The 22,411-nt window shown below is 42.0% G+C and overlaps 1 protein-coding gene across 1 annotated transcript in view; it reads right to left on the bottom strand.

Annotated features, from left to right (window-relative positions):
- The window catches only part of P3h2 (prolyl 3-hydroxylase 2), a gene marked incomplete at its 5' end in the record, with an annotated part of 154,290 nt that overhangs the window by 10,112 nt on the left and 121,767 nt on the right, over window positions 1-22,411 (bottom strand). Inside the window, 8 exon segments of the mRNA XM_005383229.2 lie at window positions 2,985-3,125; window positions 8,408-8,483; window positions 9,389-9,506; window positions 10,330-10,480; window positions 11,033-11,128; window positions 11,750-11,877; window positions 20,181-20,275; window positions 21,494-21,534. Coding sequence (XP_005383286.1) covers window positions 2,985-3,125; window positions 8,408-8,483; window positions 9,389-9,506; window positions 10,330-10,480; window positions 11,033-11,128; window positions 11,750-11,877; window positions 20,181-20,275; window positions 21,494-21,534 — 846 coding nt within the window.

The following is a 22,411-nucleotide window of genomic DNA, read 5'->3' as shown; positions in this document are numbered from 1 at the left end:
CCCTGAGCTATATCCCCGGCCCGAGAAACCTGAAATATGAATAAATGATTGAATAAAATAAAGGAGAGGTGAAAGAAAACTGGAAGGTAGATTCTTAGAAATAGGAAAGAGAAGCAGCAAGGGGCCAGGAAAAGAAGATTGAGATATAAGTGACTGAAAGTGAGCAAGGTATGTTACATGAACATAGCACTTCCTCCAAATGAGCATTGCTATTCTGACTAACATGCACTAAAAAAAGAAACCTTACTATCCTGTAAGAAAACCCTTCCTGATTGGTTCTTATAGATTATAAATCATTCTCTTCTTGCTGATAACTGTTACCAGACTTTGTTCTATGCTGTAATTTCTTTGGCCTCGGTATTCCCTCTCTGATTTGACTTCAAGCTCCTTGAAAATCGGAGTTATGCCTCATTTAGTTTGTACCCTCCTATGTCATCCTTAACATACTACGTGGCACCGGAAGTTATAAAAATAGCTGTTTTATCACATGCAAACAAAGCTTCATTCATGCAGGGGGCTTACAATTGGAAATTATGCTGACATAAAGGAAACTAAAAAGGCCAAATATAGTAAGTGCCAGAAAAAAATTTGTTACACTATTAAATGCCCACATACCATTTTATAAACAGGAAGGAAAATCTCTGTGACTGACAAATTGACAGAGAGGCAGAACTTTTAGCATTTTTATAGCCACAGAAACTATTACCATCGTGTCTCTTGTGAAGGGCATGAAATTCAAGAGCTGCAACTGATACACAGGAAGCTTTTCATACCTTTACATCGCCGACAGTTTATGCGGCTAAGTACTCCTCGAGGTGAGTATCTGTAATGGACATGGGCATCTGCATGCTTTAGCGCCCTGCTCATAGGCAAACTTTCAATGTGAGAGAAGGCGTTTCAACTGCGGACTCCCACACATTGCTGAAAATCTGATTTACCTGGGAAGCTTTTAAAACTCCTGCCACCCAGACCACATCCTGTACCAATTAAATCAGAATTTGTGAAGACAGAAGCCAGGTGATGGTAGTTTGTCAAGACTCCCCCGGGTGATTCCGGTGTGTAGGAAAGTCTGCGAATATAGCACAGGCTAAATGTTCTCTCAGTGGCCTAAAGAGGCGCTTGTCATTTTCCAATGCGGCCACTAGATGCCGCTACTGCCTGAAGACTGGAGGAGAAGCTTTATGGTACATTCCCTGATCCGGAAGAAGTAGAGAAGGGGCTGGGGATTTAGCTCAGCGTCACAGCGCCTGCCTGGCAAGCGCGAGGTTGTGAGTTTGATTCCCAGTACTGGAAGAAAACAAGGAAGGAGTAAAGAACTTACTTTGTGTTAATTAATTTCGGTAGGACAATATGCTGGAAAAGAGTTTGAAAACAGAATAATTAAAACACCTGCTGAATTAAGTTTAAGTAGTGAGGCTGTTTTCAACAATTTGTTATCTTTACAGTCCATCATTTACCTACGTGGCTTAGTACAGGACGACTGCTTAGAGGGAAGCTGGCTATCTGGAGGCTAAAATATACAGGGAAAGAAAAGCTCTTCAGGTAGAGCAGATCCTCCAATGCCTTGGGGACTATGCAGTTCCCTCTGTCACCTGTCACTTTGAGTTCACTGCCATCTTGCTCTCCCCGTTGCAAAGCACATCCTGCTGCCTGCATTTCCTATGTCCTTGCTGATCTTTCCGTGGTCCTTGCGGCAGAGACTGATCTGTTCACCTCTGTCCCTAGCACAGTCTCCTAGGCGCACAGAGCATCCCCTACAAACATTTGTAAAATGTGTGGAAGAAAGCTTAGGGAGGGCTGGGGATTTAGCTCAGCGGCAAAAGCGCCTGCCTGGCATGCGCAAGGTCGTGACTTCGGTTCCCGGTACCGGAGAAAAACCAAAAAAAAAAAGAAAGCTTAGGGAATGTGGGCAAAAACTTCACAATTTAGTTTTGAGGGTGGGAAGGGTGGGTTATTTTCAAACAGCTTCTGATCAAATTGGACTCAATTTGGGGACCGAACGAGGAAATTCACCTAGGAAGTCACTCTTGAGAAGAGAAATCCATCACTTCAGGAATACTTTGGGCTGGGGAAGACGCTGAAGTCACACCGTCTAATGCTCTGAGGGTTTGGATGCTATGTTAGTGCCCAAACTAAGCTGTGGGTGGAGCCTGGAATGGAGCCACTGGTCAGTACTCCCAGGCAGACACAAAGCAGTGGACAAAATGGAAGATAGTAGTGGATACACACTTTTCCCCCAGGAGCTTCTTAGTGGTGTGAATTCATGCTTCTTCACATTGTGAAAAGTCATCTAAAAGGACCAGGTCATATCGTCTTATCCAGCCTGTGTATCTTTGGCTACCTCAAATATTCTATTATTTTAATATTTTTTTTTAATAAAATTAACAAGCAATCACAGTCTTTCAGATTCATTCATGTTCTTCTGCATGGTTTGTAAACTGTTCAGTGAGCTTTTCAACAATTTCTTTTTTAAGAAAACAGTATACTTCACAGTCTTCTAGAAACCAGCAGAACATCCTTCCTGTCTTCTGATGCTACAGTTTGTCACTGAGCTCAGTAGCGATTACCAGTTGCTAAATATTACTGATGAATCTATTTCTACGAACATCTTCACTTATTTGAATTCAGATAAAAAGCTGCCCTCCCAGTCCCTACTGTTTCCTCAGATTCCCACTATAGAGGCTCCACGTGTCATTGCTAAGTCAGGATTCATCAGCAAATGTTGTTCTTGCTTAGAAAACAGTACCAGAAGAGATTTGGTCAAAGTTTTATCCTTCTCTCTAAGGACGCTGCAGGGATGTAGGACAAGCAAAGACTTCTTCAGAGAGATTAGTTCAGGGCTGGGGCTATAGCTCAGCGTCACAAGTGCCTGCCTGGTAAGCGCCAGGTCCCGAGTTCGATTCCGGTGCAAAAAAACCCAAAAACCCAGATAGATTAGTTCATGGCCCAGTCTAACCAGCTTCCCTGATATGTTAGGAACTCACCAACTCTCTGTAGAGTGGGTCCAAGGTGAACCACAGAGCCACAGCACACCGCTGGCCTTTGGTGACAGCCTTCACCCCATGCGGGTTCTCTCCTCCAGATGAGAAGCTGACCATACGCCCACATTTTGGCTTTATAGAGGCCTGAGGAAGAAAGTGAACATTAAGACTTCTGATTCTGATACCATGGCTATTTCCCTCCATGGAATTCTTTGGGCTATAGTTTAATCAAAAAATAACAGAATCCTGGTATTAAAGAAGGAATAGTATGTCTCAGTTTTCTCATCTTTAAAACAAAGGTATAGTCAAAATAATATCTACGACAAAAAATAATGTTTTTATAGTACTGGGGATTGAACCCAGGGCCTTTACACTGAGCTATATTCTTAACCCCTCGTAATTTTTTTGAGACAGCATCTCACTAGTCACTAAATTAAGTCACTAAATTACCCAGGCTAAGCTTGAAGTTCTGACGCTGTTTTCTCATTCCCCGGAGTGCTGGGATTACAGGAATGAGCCACGGTACCCAGATAATAAAACGATGACTTCAAGTAAAGTGTGTGGTACAACCCATACACACGGCAATGACGCCACACACGCCACACACACAGAGCCTGCGGATGCCAAAAAGGCAAAAATCCCTTTTTAATTCATTTATACGGCTTTGGCATGAACAAAGCATCTGTGCACAAGGTAGGTGCATGTCCCACACTGGCGGAATTACAAAGAAACGCAGGGGACCTGTGGCGTGGCAGGACAGTTTTAATACCAGTCCAGGTCGTGGTTGCATGAATGCCCTACTTCTAATTCTGTAATCGCACCTTTATGTTTTATATACTTCTCACAGTCCAAAACTTTTCACAGCCAAGTCTAATTCCACAGGACGCTGCCTTCCCTTTGCAGTGCTCCTGGTCCTCCAGGCACTGCTTGGCTCACTCCAGTGATGACAAGACCCCACCCTCGTTGTGGCTGCGTGCATCGCCTCCGGGGGCGCTGGGGTGGCTGATGCAATACCTCAAAGCCTCTCTGCTGCTCTGGGTGGGGAGGCCCCCATGTTTAGGCAGAAGAGTGCATGAGGGAAAAGCGGACACTGCTGGGGGAGATGACACGGAGGGCAGGATCAACAAGCAGGTCCTTCAAGGTGGGTGAGCTTAAACTACTGAGTACTAGGGGCCTTGGTTTTGTGTTTAAAGATGCATCTCCTGTGCGCAGAGATCACTCCGCCCTCCTCGGCAGACACTGACACCTCACTGATTCTATAGGAGAACGTAAAGAAAGTCAAGGGGATAGGATAGCACCAGCCATTTCACTGCACGGTAAGAAGGACCGCTCGAACTCGCTATTTTGTGAACCAACTCCATTTGGTATATGCTCATTAGAAGAGTGTGTTCCCTCTGTGGAAAATGAGAGCATCTCAACATTTTTTTGAAGTTTGTGAATGATACAGTCTTATATATAAAATGTACACTCCCAGATTGTGCTGTGGGGTATGGAAAATCAGAGGTAGGTGAAGGAGGCAAAGAGTCAGAGGTTTGATGTGTGTGTGTGTGTGTGTGTGTGTGTATGTGTGCCTCCAACTATGTGCATGTGCACCTGTGTGCCTGGTGTTTGCATGCATGCATGTGTTGTGTGCATGGCTATTAAAGGGAAGAAGAGAAAGGAGCAGTCAATTTCTAGTTTTTCTCCTACTCACAACACTTGAAGAATGCTTCGGGTCTTTTCCAGAGTAGCTTTTCCTAAGCAGCTTTGTCATAGAGACTTTGCTGCTGACAATCTAGAGCGTTTACTAGCTAGTGATGCCTTCAGATTCAGTCTGATTCCAATTATCCAGAGAAAGGACCTCCTGTGCATTTTCACACAGAAATAGCACAACATGGGGCTGGGGATTTAGCTCAGTGGCACAGTGCCTTCCTGGCAAGCGCGAGGTCCCGAGTTCAGTTCCAAGTACCGGAAAAAAAGAAATGGCACAATACAAGGTGTGTGAGGCCTGTGGCCTGTGATACAAAAGCCTACTTGGTAAGTGGCACTGAGGTTCCACATTCTCTGGGACATTCATTTCCTGGTAGCTGTAGCTTGTATGTGATTAGCAGGTCTTGGCTTAGAACCCTAAGGAATGGGGACAGGGACAATTTAGTGTTTTCTCTCTGACGCAGTGAGAAGTGTGAAGAAGTTGGGAAAGTTTAGGAAAACAGGCCACCAACTGCCTGACGCAGTCCATACTGATCACAGGCGTGTGGCCACTCGGGGATCACAAAGACACATCTCATCACGTAGGGAGCGTGGCCTGCCACCCGTCAGCACACGGAGGAATCAACACGCTTTAATGAGCCTGTCTCCCCTGATAACGTGGCTTCGAAAGGAAGATATGTTCTCAAGTTTAGATAAATGCCATGTTTCCCCCCAAATAACACATAGTTGGAAAATAATCAGGCTTGAAAACTAGAGATCAAAAATGCCAGGCTCAATCTGCCTATCCTTGCCTTTCTTACCTGCCATCCCAGAGTAGCTACTGAACAAGAGAAGAGTGCCGTATAATCTTCTGCATGACACTGCCATCACCATGGTAACAACCAGCTAAATCTTATTTTCCAGGTAGGTCTTACTTTGGGGGAAACACGGTGACTGTAAACATACTTTTGTAACAAAGCCCCATTCACATCAAATTTAATTTTTTTTTGCCAAGCATGGGGGCCCATGCCTACAATCCCAGCACTTGGGAGGCTGAGGCAGGAGGATTATTGCTAATTTGAGACCAGCCTGGGCTACAAAGTGAGCTCAGCACCAGCCTGAACTGCATAGCCAGACCCTGTCTCGAAAAGACAAAAAAAAAATTATTTTTTTCATGAAACAAATGAAACTCATCAAATCCGATTTCCTTCAGTCTTGTACAGAAAACCCCAGAACCCTTAATTTCTCTCTTACAAATTAATACCACTACTGGGAAGAACTCATTCTCTTCAAGTATACAATCTTCAAAGTAAAAGTTTTAAAAACTCCTTTTGTGTTCTGTTTGTTCTGGTTTAGATCTAAACTATCTCCCCCATCTCAGGTGTCTGCACGTGGAGCTTTTGTAAATTCATCCACTGAGGAGTTCACAGCTGAGTGGGCTATGAGGAGGTGGGATCTGATTGGCTGTGCTGGGTCCCTGAGGGTGAGACTGGAACCCCTGTAATCTCATCCCTACTTCTCTCCTTCCCTGCTTGCTTCCGGGTCTCCATAAATGGAGCAGCTTTTCTCCACCATGGTCTCTGTCATGATGTTTCTGCCCTAGAGCCAGCTGACCATGCCAAAATAAACCTCTCCTCCTTTAAATTTTTTTTTTTTTTGGTCTTTTTGAGACAGGGTCTCACTATGCAGTTCAGGCTGGCCTTGAGCTCACTTTGTAGCCCAGGCTGGTCTTGAACTCGCAAAGATTCTCCTGCCTCAGCCTCTCAAGTGCTGGAATTACAGGTGTGTGCCACCATGCCCGGCTGTTTCCTCCTTTAAACTGTGAGCCAGGGGTTTTCTCCTATCACTGGGAAAGCTGAATAATACACCATCTAAATGATGACTGAGGGAGAATAGTATTTGAGGTGTACTTGTCCATAGTAAATCTAAACACTCAGCCACCAGGCCATTAATTAGACAATCCTCAGATTTTATCCAAGGTAAGAGACTAGAAAAGACTTTAATTCTTTATGTGGGTTCAAGTTGGAAAATAGAGCCTTTTCTATTTTCTGCAGTTATTAAGGGAAGCCAGAACAGAAAACTGGATATTTTCCTTTGCCACCAAAATTAGAATACATTTATTATGGGAAAGGAGATAAGAACTAAGAATTCCATACTTTTGAGAATTTCTAGAATTCTTAACTAAGAATTTTAATTATATAGGAAATACCCTAAGGTCTTTGCTATGTGCTTTAGTATAAACTATTACTGAACTTTTGGACTACAAATTTAAATAAGGGGAGGTTAGACTCAAACATTTTTTTGAAAATAGTTGCACTGTTCCTTTTAAAAATAGTTACACTATTTCTTAAAATTATAGATCTCTAAAGGGAGCATATTTTCTGCTTTCACATGTTTATCAGCCAGAGTTCCAGCTAACCAACCTCAAACTGATTAGTATTTCAGGCATTCAAACATTGAACACTTCCAAAGATGACCACTAGGTGGAGAAGAACCAAAGAAATCTTTTCAACCGTCTCTGATTTCTCACACAAGATGTATAACAGGCAAACAATTTTTTATCTGTTTCAGGGTTAGCAGAAATCAAACATAAAATGCTTTCTACACATAGCTCTTCCAAAGGTGAGAATCTTGTACAGAGATTTCAAATGCCAATCTATTTTATCAATTTTGATTTAATTTCACAGTTGATGAAATATCAGTTTCCATGTTAATATTGAATATTTCTTCCAGAAAATTCTAAGGCATCATGACATTCTAAATATGAATCACTGTATTCAACTACATGAAACATCTTTTTCTTGATTATAACAACTTTCCAGGAATATTTTATTGATTATCCTCACAGGAATTCTCTTTAAACCCAGTAATAGAATTTTTAATACCACTTGATTGTATCACAGTAGTTGGTCATGTGTGATCATAGATTAGAAAATTATGCAAACTATGAGAGTTAAATTTAAAGCTTATAAAGTTTCAGAAATGTAAGGGCAAACCTGAAGTTTATTGTATACACATGTCCCAACTACTTAGATTTTATGTAAAAGAAAGATATACCTCATAGTCTATTTATAATATGATTTCCTCAACTGGAAAATGGTTTTTCTACCATGGTGCATAAAGATGAAAAGATGCTAACTATAGTATTTCCAAGGGTTAAAGAGGCTGGTTTTCCTATAGGCACTGGTTTGCCTAGGCAGACAGTGGTTGAATTCAATATTTGATTTCCTTACCTGTGTGTGTGGACACCAATTTGCAGGTACAGGTTTCCTTCTTACACTTACAATGATATATATCCACATATACACATATGCATAGACCTAGATATGATCATTTTGGTAAGCAGGGATTTAGAGCCGCATGCTTAGTGCAAACATAGAGAACACCAATTTACCTGAAGCTATTCTGTGCAATCATTTGATCTGTCCTAGACATGGGTAACTTAGGAATTTATGTTTTTATATTTCTATCAGATTACTTGATAAAGAATCAGAAGATCTAGGTTTTGATTCCTAGTGTGAATTACTATACAACCAGAGCAAATCCTTAAGAACTCGATTACCCAGTCTATCTTTAACATGGACTACCATATGTGCATGGGGCTCCCACCTCTGATGTTTTATGATCTGTATATTTAATGGGACTCGCTCACCCCTTAAATTCTTGACCTTGTGAAATCCAATAGCCTATCTTCCATGGAAAGATGGCAAGACTGTGAGCAAAAGGCTGAGTGAATTTGCAGGGAGAGGGTTACTTACAGTCACGGTCTTAGCATCCATTTCCGTGAATATGAATTCCCCTCCTTCAAAGTCATCATTCATATACAGGAGAGCACTGTAGCGATGAAAGGAAGACCATTAATGCAATTTAATGCTTACGACATCATTCCCACAGAGTACCAAAGGCTGGTGGTAAACGGGCCTGCCTGATCAGTAAGTTGCCTTCGAAGTAGACACTGAAGCAACGGACCCTCCAAACCCTTGAAGGTAAGATCTGATAAAGTTTGCCTCATACCCTTCAGGTACCTATTGATTCCACCCGCATTAAAGATTTAATTATATCTAAAGTTCATCTCACATTTCAGTTCCTTCAAAGAACTACTAACTAGATTGGATTTAATACAGCCATCTGTATTGCTTATAGCTCTCTTTTTTTCCCATATACGAGTTACTCTAAAAGAGATTTAAAAAAAAACCAGAGCACCTAGCTGGAGAGTTCCCTTGTGGGTTAGCTCAGACTTTGGACAAGAGGGTGCTAAATAAATGTTTCTGAATAGGACACAGCGTAGTAACAATCAACACACTATTATATACAGTGAGACTACAACTCCTGATGTCTCGTCACATACCCAGGTATCTTTCCATGAAACAGAATATTATTTTATTTTGCATTTTGAATTTCTTACTGGTAAAATGTGGACGTAGTTCCTCTCAGGTGTGCCTAATAGCTAAGGGATGCGACAGGATCTTACACATGTCGGAACATCATGCTTACGTACTCAGACTGAAGCACATCTGCCACAAAGGGTATGTCTCAGTCAAAACAAAGTGACTAAAAAACACCCTAGTTAATAGGATGCAAAATGTACATACTGTTTAAGAAAAATGCCAACGGCACTTCTCAGGGCAGATTGAAAATCTCTGCTTCGCAGAGATGAACATGCGAACAAGTCGAAGAAAGCAACTTCCTAGCTTCTGTGGGTTCTGATAACCTCGGCTGGAAGGAGGTGCTGGCCGTACCTATAATCCCGGAAAGTGTAAGCAGGGGGCTCCTTCCAGCACTCGTTGGCCTCGGGATCCAGCAGGCAGTTGTCGGCATGGATGGGATGACTGAGGTCATTTCTTCTGTCTTGCTGACCTGCCACCAAAAAGAATGTGACAAATGAGAGATCAAGTGCAGCAACTTCCAACAGAAAAGCAGATGACATACCTGTCTTCTCTCATGGTGGAAGGAAGGACGGAAGGGAGGGAGAGAGGGAGCAAGGAAAGAAGGACGGACGGACAGTGGGCAGTCAAGAGACTGGGCTGTTTGGACGTAAACTTGATGTGAAACTATGCAACCGACCCATCTCTTCAACTCTGTCAGTTCTCTGACATAAACACATATGCGTAAATTTCATGTAGTTCACGGGTACCACTTCACACGCAACAGCAAAAGGATAAGGATAGCGTGAAAGGGTAAACAAATGATTCTGATCTGTTAAAACTCCGCAAGTGTGACGTCTACTCCTGTGACATCCTTTTTCTCCCACTCAGGGTGGGAGAAGGAAAGAAAGCAGAGAGGAAATGACAGAGATTGGGGAGTGAGGAAGACTCTTTCCCTTTCAACCATTCTCAGTCATTCATTCATTGTCTCCGTTTGTACTTGGTGCTTGTGATGTAAGGACTGTAATGTCCAAGTTCCTGGTTCTCTGAGAAAAGAAACCTAGAACGGGAAAACATCTCTCCGTGTGACCTTAGCAATGAGAAGAAATGAATTTGAAAGAGACGGGGTGCAAAGTGTAAGGTCTTCTGGATCGTTAGGGAAATGAAAGGGAGAAAAAGAGGCATGGGAAAAACAAAGAATTCAGAAGCTTTTTTGGGGTTCCTTTTCTTTTTTTTTTTAGACACACAGGTTTTCAGCAACATCGTTCCCATCACATGGGGAGCAGAGAGGAACTAGTGCAGCTGTGAAATCTCACCGGACAGGGCTGTTCGGCAGACCAAGTGTGTGTAGGAGAAATACAGGGTTGAGTTCAGCATGAAATAGGATTCCACGATCTTTCGAGCCTTCTCGCTGACGTCATAAAACAGACGGGCACTCTTCAGCGGGACTCGGCCTTCATACCCAAACTGAAAGGAAAACAAGGCATTAGAACCCTCTGGTTTGGCTGGGAGACTTGGAACACACAGGCACTAGGCTTCACTGAGCCAGCAGGAAAGGGGGCGATCTCTGCGCTGAGGGATACCTGGGGCATGGGGATTTTGGTTAGGACAATAAGCCAAGGAAGTACGGAAAGGTAAAAGCTAACTGCCCGCTCCGTGCTCCTCTCAGAGTACATTCTTTATCCCTCTGTAACAATATTTCTTGCAATAGAGAAAAGTTACCTGTTTGGATCTGTTCTCATAACTAGACCATGATCCCCTTCAAGACAGGGGTTGCATTTTTCAGTCAGGTACAAAGTTAGGAAACGTAAAGTTGAATCAATGCATGACTGAATGAAAGAATGACAGAAAGCAACAGGCATGCCTGGAGGTGTAGCCTAGTATGCATTAGGCCCTGCTTGATAACTGGCGTCCGACAGTTCCCATTTCAGACGTGCTCCCCAGACCGCCCCGCATCTATCATTCATAAATGCCTCTAGGTGGATACTTAGCGACCCAGTCCCACAAGGAAGACTTTACTTTGAGTGCTTTCAGGACAGTTGCACCTTCAAACTTTTCATTGGGAGTATGCGGTGAAGTTTTTCCTCTGTATCCGTCGCCAACAAGCATGATTCCCTGGAAGCGAAAGGCAAGCAGATGCTTTCTCAGTGACAACTGCTCGGATGAACCACCCCTCCATCCTGCTTCAGCTGCCAGAAAGCTGGGAGCCCAAGTCCACACTCAGAACCACGCACACCCTATTCCAGGATGCAGGTACAATTCATTCTTCCAAATCAAGAGGTACCTTTATTTAACCTTCACTCTATGTTTTCCTTACAAAACGTTACACCTTTTATACAGGTATGTGGAATAGAAATGGCTTATCCATTGGTGAATTATTGATTAAAATAAAGAGGCTTCTCCAGAGACTTGTAGTGGTAGGAAGGGCACATGCTAGGGAGCCACTGTCCTGGGATTTAAACCAACAGTTACCCAGAGTCACCTGAAAAACGAAAATCATCCTAGCCAGAAGCTTAGAAAGTACACCGCCACCAAAGCTCTCATCTTAAAGCAAGCACAATTCCAGGCCTGAGTCCCTGGATCCGTGTGAACCTGAACCTTGGCCCTCGCAGACTCCTGACCCGCCAGCAGGGCAGGCGGGCTCCCTCCCTATCGCGGGCTCCCTCCCTATCGCGGGCTCCCTCCCTATCGCGGGCTCCCTCCCTATCGCGGGCTCCCTCCCTATCGCGGGCTCACTCTGGCCACGCTGTGCAGCTCCCGGCACTGCTCTTCAGACAGGACGTTATCCAGGAGGACCCGCTGGGTCCCGTTCAGCTGCTCCGAGTTGTACACAAAGGTGATATTCTCATAGAGCAGAGGGCCACCTGCGGGGACAGAGCACACCATTTTCCTGGTTACTTCTGTCCTCAAGAAGGGAGGCACGGAGCACACAACAGCTTTCCCTGGACAGTTTGGGAACACTGGTTTCTTCAGGACTACTCAGGAATGCTAACACAAATTACATTTTAGGAGGTTGGATTCCGAGAAAGACAGATGCGCGGTAACAAGGCTTCCCTGTTCTATCATAATTATATATGAAATGTGTACTGTGTTTTGGGATAAACGGTTTTCTTTCATTTTATTCAGGATAATCCTAAAAAATACACTGGGCATTTCATAGGATTCGCCTCTAACAAGACTCACCCTTCTTTCTAGGACATCATTCCTACATCCGCCATAGCATGGCAGACAGCGACTTGATGACCTCTTCCTGTCCGCCAGGCATGATAGGCACACCTCAGTTCCACTGTGATCGAGAGCGATGCCTGCCCTAGGTAGCCCAGGAAGTCACACCGAGTCATCGGACTCCTCTGCCAGGGTCCTTGCCAATGCTTGACTGACTGTACTGGTCTCGTACTTGGAGAATTATTTCTCCCTGCTCTCTGAGTAAAATCTTTCCATGCCTTTTCTACAATGAAGAGTTGCCTGTAGGCTGCTCTCTCTGGAAAGAGCCTGCAACTTTAGAAAAATCATCTTCTTGTTGTCTTTGCAGAGAGTGATGCACTAGGGTCATGTTTTAGTCTGTGAAATTACAAAATCCTGGCCTGATAAGGTCCTTTCCTCTTACAGTGGGATGGAAGAAAAAGCATCTGGCAGTGAAGAAATCTTTAGACATAGCAGAGTGCAAATGTCATGAACCAGAAGCTGAGCAGAAAGCAGTGTTCTTTTTTTGCTTCTTATAAAACTCCTAATAAGGATAAGGACCTGTCAAGTGCCCATGGGTACAAAGAGCTCACTAAGAGGGCATGAAGGTAGGGGAGGAAGGACTCCTTCTGTCCTCCATCAAGAAGAGCAGCTGGCACCAACACAGGGACCTAAAACACATCTGTAGAAGGAAGTGCAGACACCAAAATTGATGTCTGCTAACCTCTATTGCACAGTTTGTTCGAATAAGGGAATACCACCATCTGATTATTTATTATTCTACTTAGGATAAAAGCTTCACGACATCCAGTGACTAATGAACTATGAAAAGAATGAGATAGCATTTCTCAAACTTGAGCAATGTGTGATTCTCTTTTAAAGCAAATATTCCCCCCTAAAAGCTCCAGTGCTAACACATCCTTTGTGATATAATTTTATTTCCATATTTCTAGTCATAAAACTATGTACACATTGTTTTCAAAGCTCTGTACAACTATCATATCAAAACCACTTAGCTTAAATGAAAGGAAGACCATAAAACTAAGCTGAAATTATTAACCATGTTACTGAAATAGACAATATTATTTGGCTGAAATAAAATATTGGATTGCACACATCACACATGGATATTCTACTCAGTGATCTGGCCCATGTTCGTTGAACTAGTATTTCTTATACTACCTGGATACGCAATGATATATCTACACAGACATTTCTCTACTTAAACTACTATAAAACGTTTGTGTATATGATGAACTTAAGCTTTCAGCTGGCCCTATCATATGTCTCATAAGGATATGCACCTCATTTACTGTTAGTCTCCAATCACTGGTGCCGAAGTGACCATCACTGTACCTATGTCCATCAAGAAAGGAAATCTCATGACAGTGCTTAGCTGTCAGTTGCTTATTCTGATCGCTCACGGACTCCATTAATTTTAAAAACTGTCAGTGCAATGTATAAGTACAGAATTTCTTGGGTTCCAAATATGCATCCATAAACACCCAGTTTCAGTATCATAGTTTTGGATGAATAGAAAAGTACAATTTTATGTTCCTCAGATTCTGTTGTGCAGAACATTTTAGAAAATACTTGCTTAAGTAAAACTGACAAAACTATTTGGAACTTCCAATACATGAAGAGGCCTTATGAATCTCCAAAGTAGGTCATGTAAGATGTAGCAGTTCTCAGTCTTAGTTCAACACGATTCCTGCCCTCGTCAATTCCTTCTCCCCCGCCTCCCCTTCTTCCCTCTTTCTTTCCCTTCCTTCTTCCCACACTCCAGCCCTCCCTTCCTCCAAGGCAAGAAGACTCTACAATGGCTCACACTGGTCACTGGCTCCTGGTTTTCACACTCTGAGCAATCTGCTTCCCACAAGTGCGGTATCATGGGGACCTGGCTTCTAAACAAAGGGCATGTCAAGGTGGCAGGACACCACAGCCACAATTCTGTTGTAGAGAACTGTGGTTTCTCTCCCGCTGGTAGCTTCAGTCTGTGGCCTTCCTGGCTTGCAAGCTTAGAGGAAGCAAGTGGCTCTGTTGGAAAAGCTCACATGGCAAGGAATCGAGGGTTTCCTCTGACTGACAACAAACTGAGAACTGAAGAACCACAGTCCGACAGCCCTTCAGAAACTGAATTCTGCCATTTAACTTGGATATTAACACTTCTGCCATTTAACAAGGATTTTCTTGGGAGAAAATCCTTCCCAACCAAGCTTCAAAGCAGATACCAGCCCTGACTGGCAGCACCACTGAAGCCTGATGAGCCACCTTGAAGAATTGATTCAACTACATCATGCCCAGAGCTATGACCCACAGAAACTGTGATATAATAAATGGTTGTTTTAAACTGCTACATTTGTGCTATTTTCCCACCTGAATAAAGCCAAACAAGGCAGTGCTCTCATCCCAACTGGAGAAGCTCTTAACACAAAACGCAGTTTGGGAAAAGTTGCTCCAATCTATGTAGCAGATTAGGACTCAACGTCCTAATCAAATGTAGACCTTCTTTCAGGTATTTGGAAGAGTGAACTGCCTATTCCCTCCAGGTTAGAAATACAAAAGAAATATTCCTTCACCAATAAAGATCAGATACCAGCAGGTTCATGGAAAAGCACATACTGCAATAAAATTCAAATAGAAATGCAGAAACAGGGCGTGTAGTAGTCAACTGGGTTTGTCTGTATTTTGCCCGATTTTCTTTGCCTTCTCTTTTGCGGGTGCATTTCTTTGAACATGATTAGCTTATTTTTACGATATGAGTTTTAAAATTACCAGACTGAAACATTTAGAAATAGTCTTATCACCCAAACACTGTATAAGTATTTGTTATTATTCTTCTCATCACTATTACTAAGTTAGTTAATGGTGCCTGGAATATTGTGTTCATTCTGACTGAAGCACCTTAATTTACAATGATAGCTTAGGGAAGGATGCTGAGATATTAACACTTCCCGTAACCGGACCTCACAATGACCAGGTAAAGGAAGAGTGTAACATGGAATCTTCAATGTTCAGATCCAAAATGTTTAGGGAGAGTCTGGATTAAAAACCTGCCTTCCATGTATTATTATGGTTATCACTAAGTATAGAGTTTTTTTTGAGAAATTTCCCACACATACATTTGACAAGAACAATTACCGAGCCTTTCACCAAAAAAAGAAAAGGAAAAAAGTTGTCATTCATACGGCAGCCTGCATATGACCGCAGATGCACACCAGACAGAGGGAAAGATTAAAATTAAAACTCAGTCCAGTAGGTTTTGGTTTCCGAGGTCTGATTTGACAGTTTCAGCCAATTCTTCAACACAGTGTGAGGAGATTTGAGTTAATTCTTCTCTCATTCATAAAGTATGCGCCTGGCTCCCGCTCTCCAGCAGTAACAGAGGTCATCTAGGAAAGTACACTCCTTTCGTGCTCACTGCCTGTGGTTCGTGGGTTAGAAGATTCATTTTCCCACAAACACCACAACGTCACACAAGGCAGGCTCGGGGTGCGCACGCCAAGGCGTCCTTCTATGAGCACAGCCGTTCACAGTTTATGGAAGACAGTTCTCATCTCAAAGAGTGATCGTTCTTCATGTCCAGAAAAGGAACATGGGTCCGAGGAGGCTTAGGTTTCCAGTAGCGTGCAGCCCACAATCCTGGAGTGAGCCACCCGATTCCAAGTTCAGTGTTATTTCCTCCGTACCCCCAATGAGTCTAGGATCATTGCTGAGCATGACGTTTGGAAAAAATAGTGGTTGAGGGAAAGTATGAAAAAGTGGCAGAACCACTTTAGTTAAACACTCAGGATGTGGCCCCGAGTGACTCTCACCGTCACATTACAGAGCTGGCCACTTCGAGCACTAACAAGCACGACTAGGTAAGCAGCACAGAGGACACTCTCTCAGGGGGAAATAAAAAAGAAATATACTTTGTGGCACGTTCTTCACCTTTTTCTGCCTGAGATCTGCTTTCAGCTGGACTAAGACATAAAAGTATTTTCTGATTGGAAACTTTTTATCCGCCACTGCTTTCAATTTAGATCATATTTAGATGTGTAGTAACTAGAAAGCTTTTCCAGTTTTGGTACCATAAGAAATACATTTGGGGGGCCAGAGATTTAGCTTAGCAGCACAACACCTGCCCAGCAGGCGTGAGGTCGTGAGTTCAATTCCTGGTACCAAACAAAAAAAAAGAAAAAGAAAAAGAAATACATTTGGTCACTGCACTTATTCCTGGTTCAAAGCCTTGGGAAGCTTTGCCATTACCTGAAAGATAGGAGTTTTGTTTTTTTTTTTTAAATACATAAAAAGTCCTTTTTGTTCCCATCTGAGTTCACGCTCAAGAAGTGATTTCAGGGGTAGCCCAGGTTGCTGGAACTGGAATGTGTTTCTTAGTGACGTTTCTTAGTTGTGTTTCTTAGTTAGCCCAAATGTGTTTCTTGTGGTACCATAACTGAAACTGGTTCCCAGAAAGACCCTCTGAAAGGAGCAAAACTCGAGTCCGTGCCCAGAATCCTCTGCGAGGGGTGGAAGGCTAGAGAGCAAGCTCTCTGAAGCTCTTGAAGAGCAGGAGGTGAAGAGATTCTTGGTTGCTGGAGACATGGCAATGCTGGGAAGGTGTTTTCCCCAGAGGTGACGCCCAAGCACCCCCTTCCCCACACCTTGCCCCATGTACCTCATCATCAGATTGTTGCTTTGTGCCTTCTCTAAAGTCCTTCACCGTAAACTGGTAAATGTGCTTCCCTGAGTTCTGTGAAGTGCTCTACAAATGAACCAACTTCAAAGTGAGGGTCACGAGAGCCCCATTAGTAGCCGGTGGGTCAGGCCAGTCAGAAGTGCACTGTTATGGGAAGTGGGGGCAGTCTTGGGCGGAGGCCTCCACCTGTGGGACTTTACAGCACCTCTGGTCTCCCTGCCTGGAGTGTCAAACTCCCATCCAGTTCTACGGCACCAAGCGGGTATTCCTTGGAGAACTGCTTGGAGTATGAAAAAAAAAAAATAAAACAAAATAAAACAGTACAAAACCGCCACCACCACAACAAAAACAATCTGGTTGCATGTGTAAAAACTGGTTGAATTTTTCTTTCCTTTGGTCTAGGAAGTTCCCAGAGAATCCATGGGCCTATTTAACCAAGAAAACTGCAGAAAGGATGGAGTTTTGCAGCACCTCCAAATCATGGCTTACAGTACTCTGTTCTACTCTTCCTTCCAACCTTGTTAGTCAATTGCTGGACATCAGTTTCCTGAGAACCAAAAAAGCTTTAGAGTCTGGCAAGTGTCCTGGAGTTTCCCATGTACGGCAAAGTGCTGAGCTACTGGCATGCTCTTCCTGGGTGATTTCTCAGCTGAAAAACCGACGTGCACTCTGGCTGACCATGAACCTTTCTGGCTGTTGTAAAATAGCCTGGGGTTTGTGGCTAAAAACTGAGGTCTAGGTCAGAGATGAGCATATTATCCTGTTTACTGCTCAAATGGACTTGGAAGCTAAGGACAGAAGGGCTGGGAAATGTACACGTCACAGAGAACCAGACGTTTTCAAATCCACTGCAGGAATGTGCTGACAAGTGCTGTACTTTTCAATGCAGGTTTCTGAAAACCTCTTCATATCTTGCATTAAAGTTGCCCACCTGTATTGATCAGTAATTCTACTCCAATAAATTCAACCAAACATGTATTGAAAACGGTTGAAAACATTGAGTGTGCGCTGAACATGTTATAGCCTTTTCTGTCACTACTCTTTAAGTGGCAGAGTATAACAACTATTTACATAGTATTTACATTGCATTGGGTATTATAAGCCATTTATAGATGTTAAAGTACACCGGAGGCTATAAATAGGTTACATATTAATCCATTTCATATAAGGGACTTGTGCATCTTTGGATTTTGGTGTGCTAGGAAGTGGGGAGTCCTAGAACCAGTCCTACATGGATGTCCAGTGTCAGTCATTTTCCTGTTGCTGAGACACTATACCCGACACTGGCAACTTGAAGAAGGAGAGGTTTGCTTGGGCTCATGTTTTGGTGCATAGTGGGCTGGCTCCAAGGCAGGACAGCATGGCAGAGGGGCTGGTGGAGGAGAGCTGCTCAGGGCATGGTGGCAGGGAAGAAGAGAGAGTGAAGAAGAGATGGCCCCGGAAGGGAGATAAACTCTGCCTGGCCACACCCCCTCTGAGCTCTCTCTTCCGAACAGACTCCACCTCCTACCAGCAAATCAGCTCTACAACCTCATAATCCAGTCACCATCCTCAAGCCACTGTCTCTGACCCCAAGAGGTTTTGGGAGTGGACATTAATATATAAACCATAACCCCCAGGGAAGGCTGTGTTAGAGGCTACATTCTGAGGCTAGACATGTTTACATTCCATGCAGCAGGTGAAGAAGAAAATGGGAATCAGATTTCAAAGTCTGACTTCAAATGCCTGCCCAACATATTATGAGCTGTGAGATTCTCACAAAGTCATTAACTAGACCCCTTCATACATATGCAAGGCTGCTAGTATTAAAATGAACTGTATGTAAATTTGCTTGAAAGATTATAAAAGATATAGAAACAATAAGTATTAAGAATTACTATTGCTGGGGCTGGGGATTTAGCTCAGTGGCAAAAGCGCCTGCCTGGCAAGCACAAGGTCGTGAGTTCAGCTCCCGGTACCGGAGAAAAACCAAAAAAAAAACAACAACAAGAATTACTATTGCTATTACTAATATTGCTAATAGTTTACTATTATAACACTATTTGGCTCTATTTATTTTAAAGAGGAAAAATCAGTAACAAAATAACAACAACAAAGACGAAAACAAAAGCAATAAAAATAATACAGGATTTCAAAACAAGATGATAGGAATTAACAATGGTTGTTATATTACATACTGTTGTCTTCAGTGAAGTTGCTCAGATTACCGATGTAAGAATGCAAGTGATCAAACAATTAAAGAGAATAAAAAGTAATTTAAAAAATAGAAACAATACAGAGCTTCGTTAAACAGGATGGTAGAATTCAGCAATGATTGCTACATTGCATATTGTTGTCTTCAAATTAGTTGTTCAGATTACCAGATATAAGCATGCAAAATTGGTCAAGAAAAAACATTTAAGCATTAACTGTTCCTTTCAATAAACCGGTAGACATCAGGAGGACAATTATCTCAGCTAACCTCGTGTATAGATATACATATATATGTATATATATACATATATGCATATATATACACACACGTGTATATATATGTATATATATTTCTCTTTGTTCTTTCTCTGTTTTCTCTTTTCCCTCATTTGGCTCTATTAAAAAAATTCTTTTGGCAACACCCCATCTGTGATTCCACCAATTTGGATCTTACACAAATAGGCACATAATATGTTGCTGTTTTTATTTCTCTGCCTTTGCTCTATTTGTTTTATCATCTACAATGGTTCCTTCCACACCTCTGCCAATTCAGTCCGTCTAATTTGAGGCTGGTGATGGAACTTAGTAGTAGAGTGCAGGGTTTAGCATGCATAAGGCCCTGGGTTTAATTCTCCACATGGAAAAGACGTTAAAAAAAAATCTACTTTTCCTTAAAGCATTGCTCAGGTGTATATACTTCGAATATCTTAGGTGAACCAATATAATCTCATGTGACCTATCTCTTCTCGTTGTTTCTTAGAAATGCTGTGATCCCGTGTTACCTCGCCCTCACCAACTACATGAGAGAATTAAGTCCTGCGACCCTGCTACGCCTCCAGAATTTGACTCAGGATGGGACGACTGCGTAGTCCTTGCCTAGCTCAGTATTCCTGGGGGCACAGATGAGGGAGGGAATTTGGTTCACTTTTGCAAAGATATACAAATCTGAGGCATTCTATTTGTAAGCCTCCCTTTTAGACAGAGGAACTGTCCTAGATTAAGCTTCACTCTGTTTTCCAGAAAATGTGGGCTCCATCTTGATCTAGATCAGAACTGTTCATAGCCCCCTCTCTTCTCCTCTAGTAAGGATAACAACGCGCAGAAACTTACCCTCTGTTAGATCTCGATCTATCTTGGGTGATGACTTTTTTCCCACTGACAATCCGTGAACTTCTGCCTCTTCCACATTCACGCCTGAAGGTACCCTGTCCATTCAAAGAATTGAAATCACAAGTTCGCATTGAGTCAAGACAGTTAAAGGCAAATATGCTGTAGCCCGTCAGCCCATGGTTCTCTGGCATGTATCTGTGTATACTGCACACAAATCCATCTAGCTTTCAAAATAAAAAAAATCAAATGTCTCCACTTCTGTGAAATTCTCTGTTTTCTCAAGGATCATGCTCCATTTCACTCTTCTGAATACTTTTCCAACATCCATTACAATTAATTGCATTTATACCTCAACCCCTTCCCTGCAAATTAAACTATCATGCCAAGGAATAAGAAAAAAATGTCCATGTTCATTTCCATAATGCTGAAATACTGTACTATACCTTGAGCATGGATGAATCACTGCATAATTACTGATTTGAAATAAAGTGTGCCCTAATGTTATAGTTCTTTGCTATTCTTTGAAGAACATATAGGTTTGTGTCATACAGTTCAAATGTGCAAATGATAGTAGGCTGTGCCTTCAACGTACACAGATTGGACAGATCCAAACATGCATGTTTGGATGTACACTCTTTATTCTTTTGCAGTAATCTTACACTACCACAGTGTTAAGACCTTCAAAACTAATGAAGGACCTGAAGATTCTGAGTAAGAACTGGACCTGCCAGGCCCTCTTCATGAAGGTCTAAGTCTCTTCCCTCGACCTGGCCTGTTTCCCAGCTTGAAAATAAATTGGACCATGTGACCTAAAATATACATAACTCAGATATGCTATGAGTTTGAATTACTGATACAGTAAATTTACTTCAACTGTTGTAAAATCTGAATTCTCACTTGTGAGCTAGTACCACACTTACCTTGCATAAAAGTTTTCTGAACTTCTTAATTTCAAGTAAACATAGTAAAAGGAATTCACCATCACAAGAAAATTTCATAGCTTTTTTCCACTAATAAGTCAAACAAAACAGGATCCAACTCTCCCTGATTTGGAATCACACAATGTTAGCATTCAACTTGATTCAACTGACTCAGTTCCCTCATTTTAGGAAAATCATGAGACCCAGGGGAAAAGATTAAGGTCACACAAATGTGACAGGAATAGCTAGGATCAGGACACAGATCACTTAATATGCAGCTCAAAATTGTTAATTGTGTTTTTTGCCAATATCATGCCAAGTAAAGTTCCTTATAAGATGTTCTGTATCTCTTTTCATTGAAAAGAAACAAAAAAATCTGACCGGAAAACTCACCGATTCTCATCTTGTCGTCCTCCATATCGGATCCAATAATTCTGTATTAAATTAAGAAAACTTTTGTAATCCAGTTGCTATCACATCATTTACAGAAATAAATTAAAAGTACATGTAAAATAGTCCAAAGATCTAAAATATTAGGCAGTTTAGGGGCTGGGGACATAGCTCAGTGGCACAAGGGCCTGCCTGGCAAGCGCAATGTCCTGAGTTCGATTCCCACTACCCCCCCAAAAAAATCAAATAAAATGAAATTTTAGGCAGTTTGAATCTTACATCAAAACACAATACATGTTTTATTTAAAAATTCAGTGAAAAGAAGGCTAAGCTAAAGGCAATTTTGGTAAAAGAAAAATGAAACACAAAGGCAAAATGAAGTAAAACTAGTATGGCATTAGCTTGGGCATCCGTCCTCTACTCCCAGACAGTGACCTGGACCTTGGTTACACAGAAATGCTTGAAACATCATTCAATCAAGACAAAACTAAGAAAGAAAAGAAGTTCAGCTTGATTATTTGTCTAAGATTTTCAAATGAATAAGTGACATGTTCTGGGCTCTTCTGGGATAACGAGAGTTTTTCTTTTTTTATTTTAATAAGAAAAAAATGACAAAATAACTATAACAAAGACAAAAACAAAACAACACAAAAACAATAAAAAAGATACTGAGTTTCAAAACAAGGTGATAAAGATTAATAATAGTTGTTATATTACATATTGTAATCTTGAATGAAGTTGCTCAGATTACCAGATGTAAGAATGCATAAATTTAATAGAAGTGTTACATTAGAAACATGACCTTAATTCACCAAATCTTTAAAATGTGCCAATGAATGCCTAGCATACCTAAAAAAATGACAAAATGTATTGTGAATGGAAAATACTACAAAGAATGCTTTCATAATCATATTAACATAT

Source organism: Chinchilla lanigera, unplaced genomic scaffold, assembly GCF_000276665.1.
Source record: "Chinchilla lanigera isolate Chin_1 unplaced genomic scaffold, ChiLan1.0 scaffold00019, whole genome shotgun sequence".
Lineage (NCBI taxonomy): Eukaryota > Metazoa > Chordata > Mammalia > Rodentia > Chinchillidae > Chinchilla > Chinchilla lanigera.
This window is presented reverse-complemented; position numbering and strand designations above follow the sequence as displayed.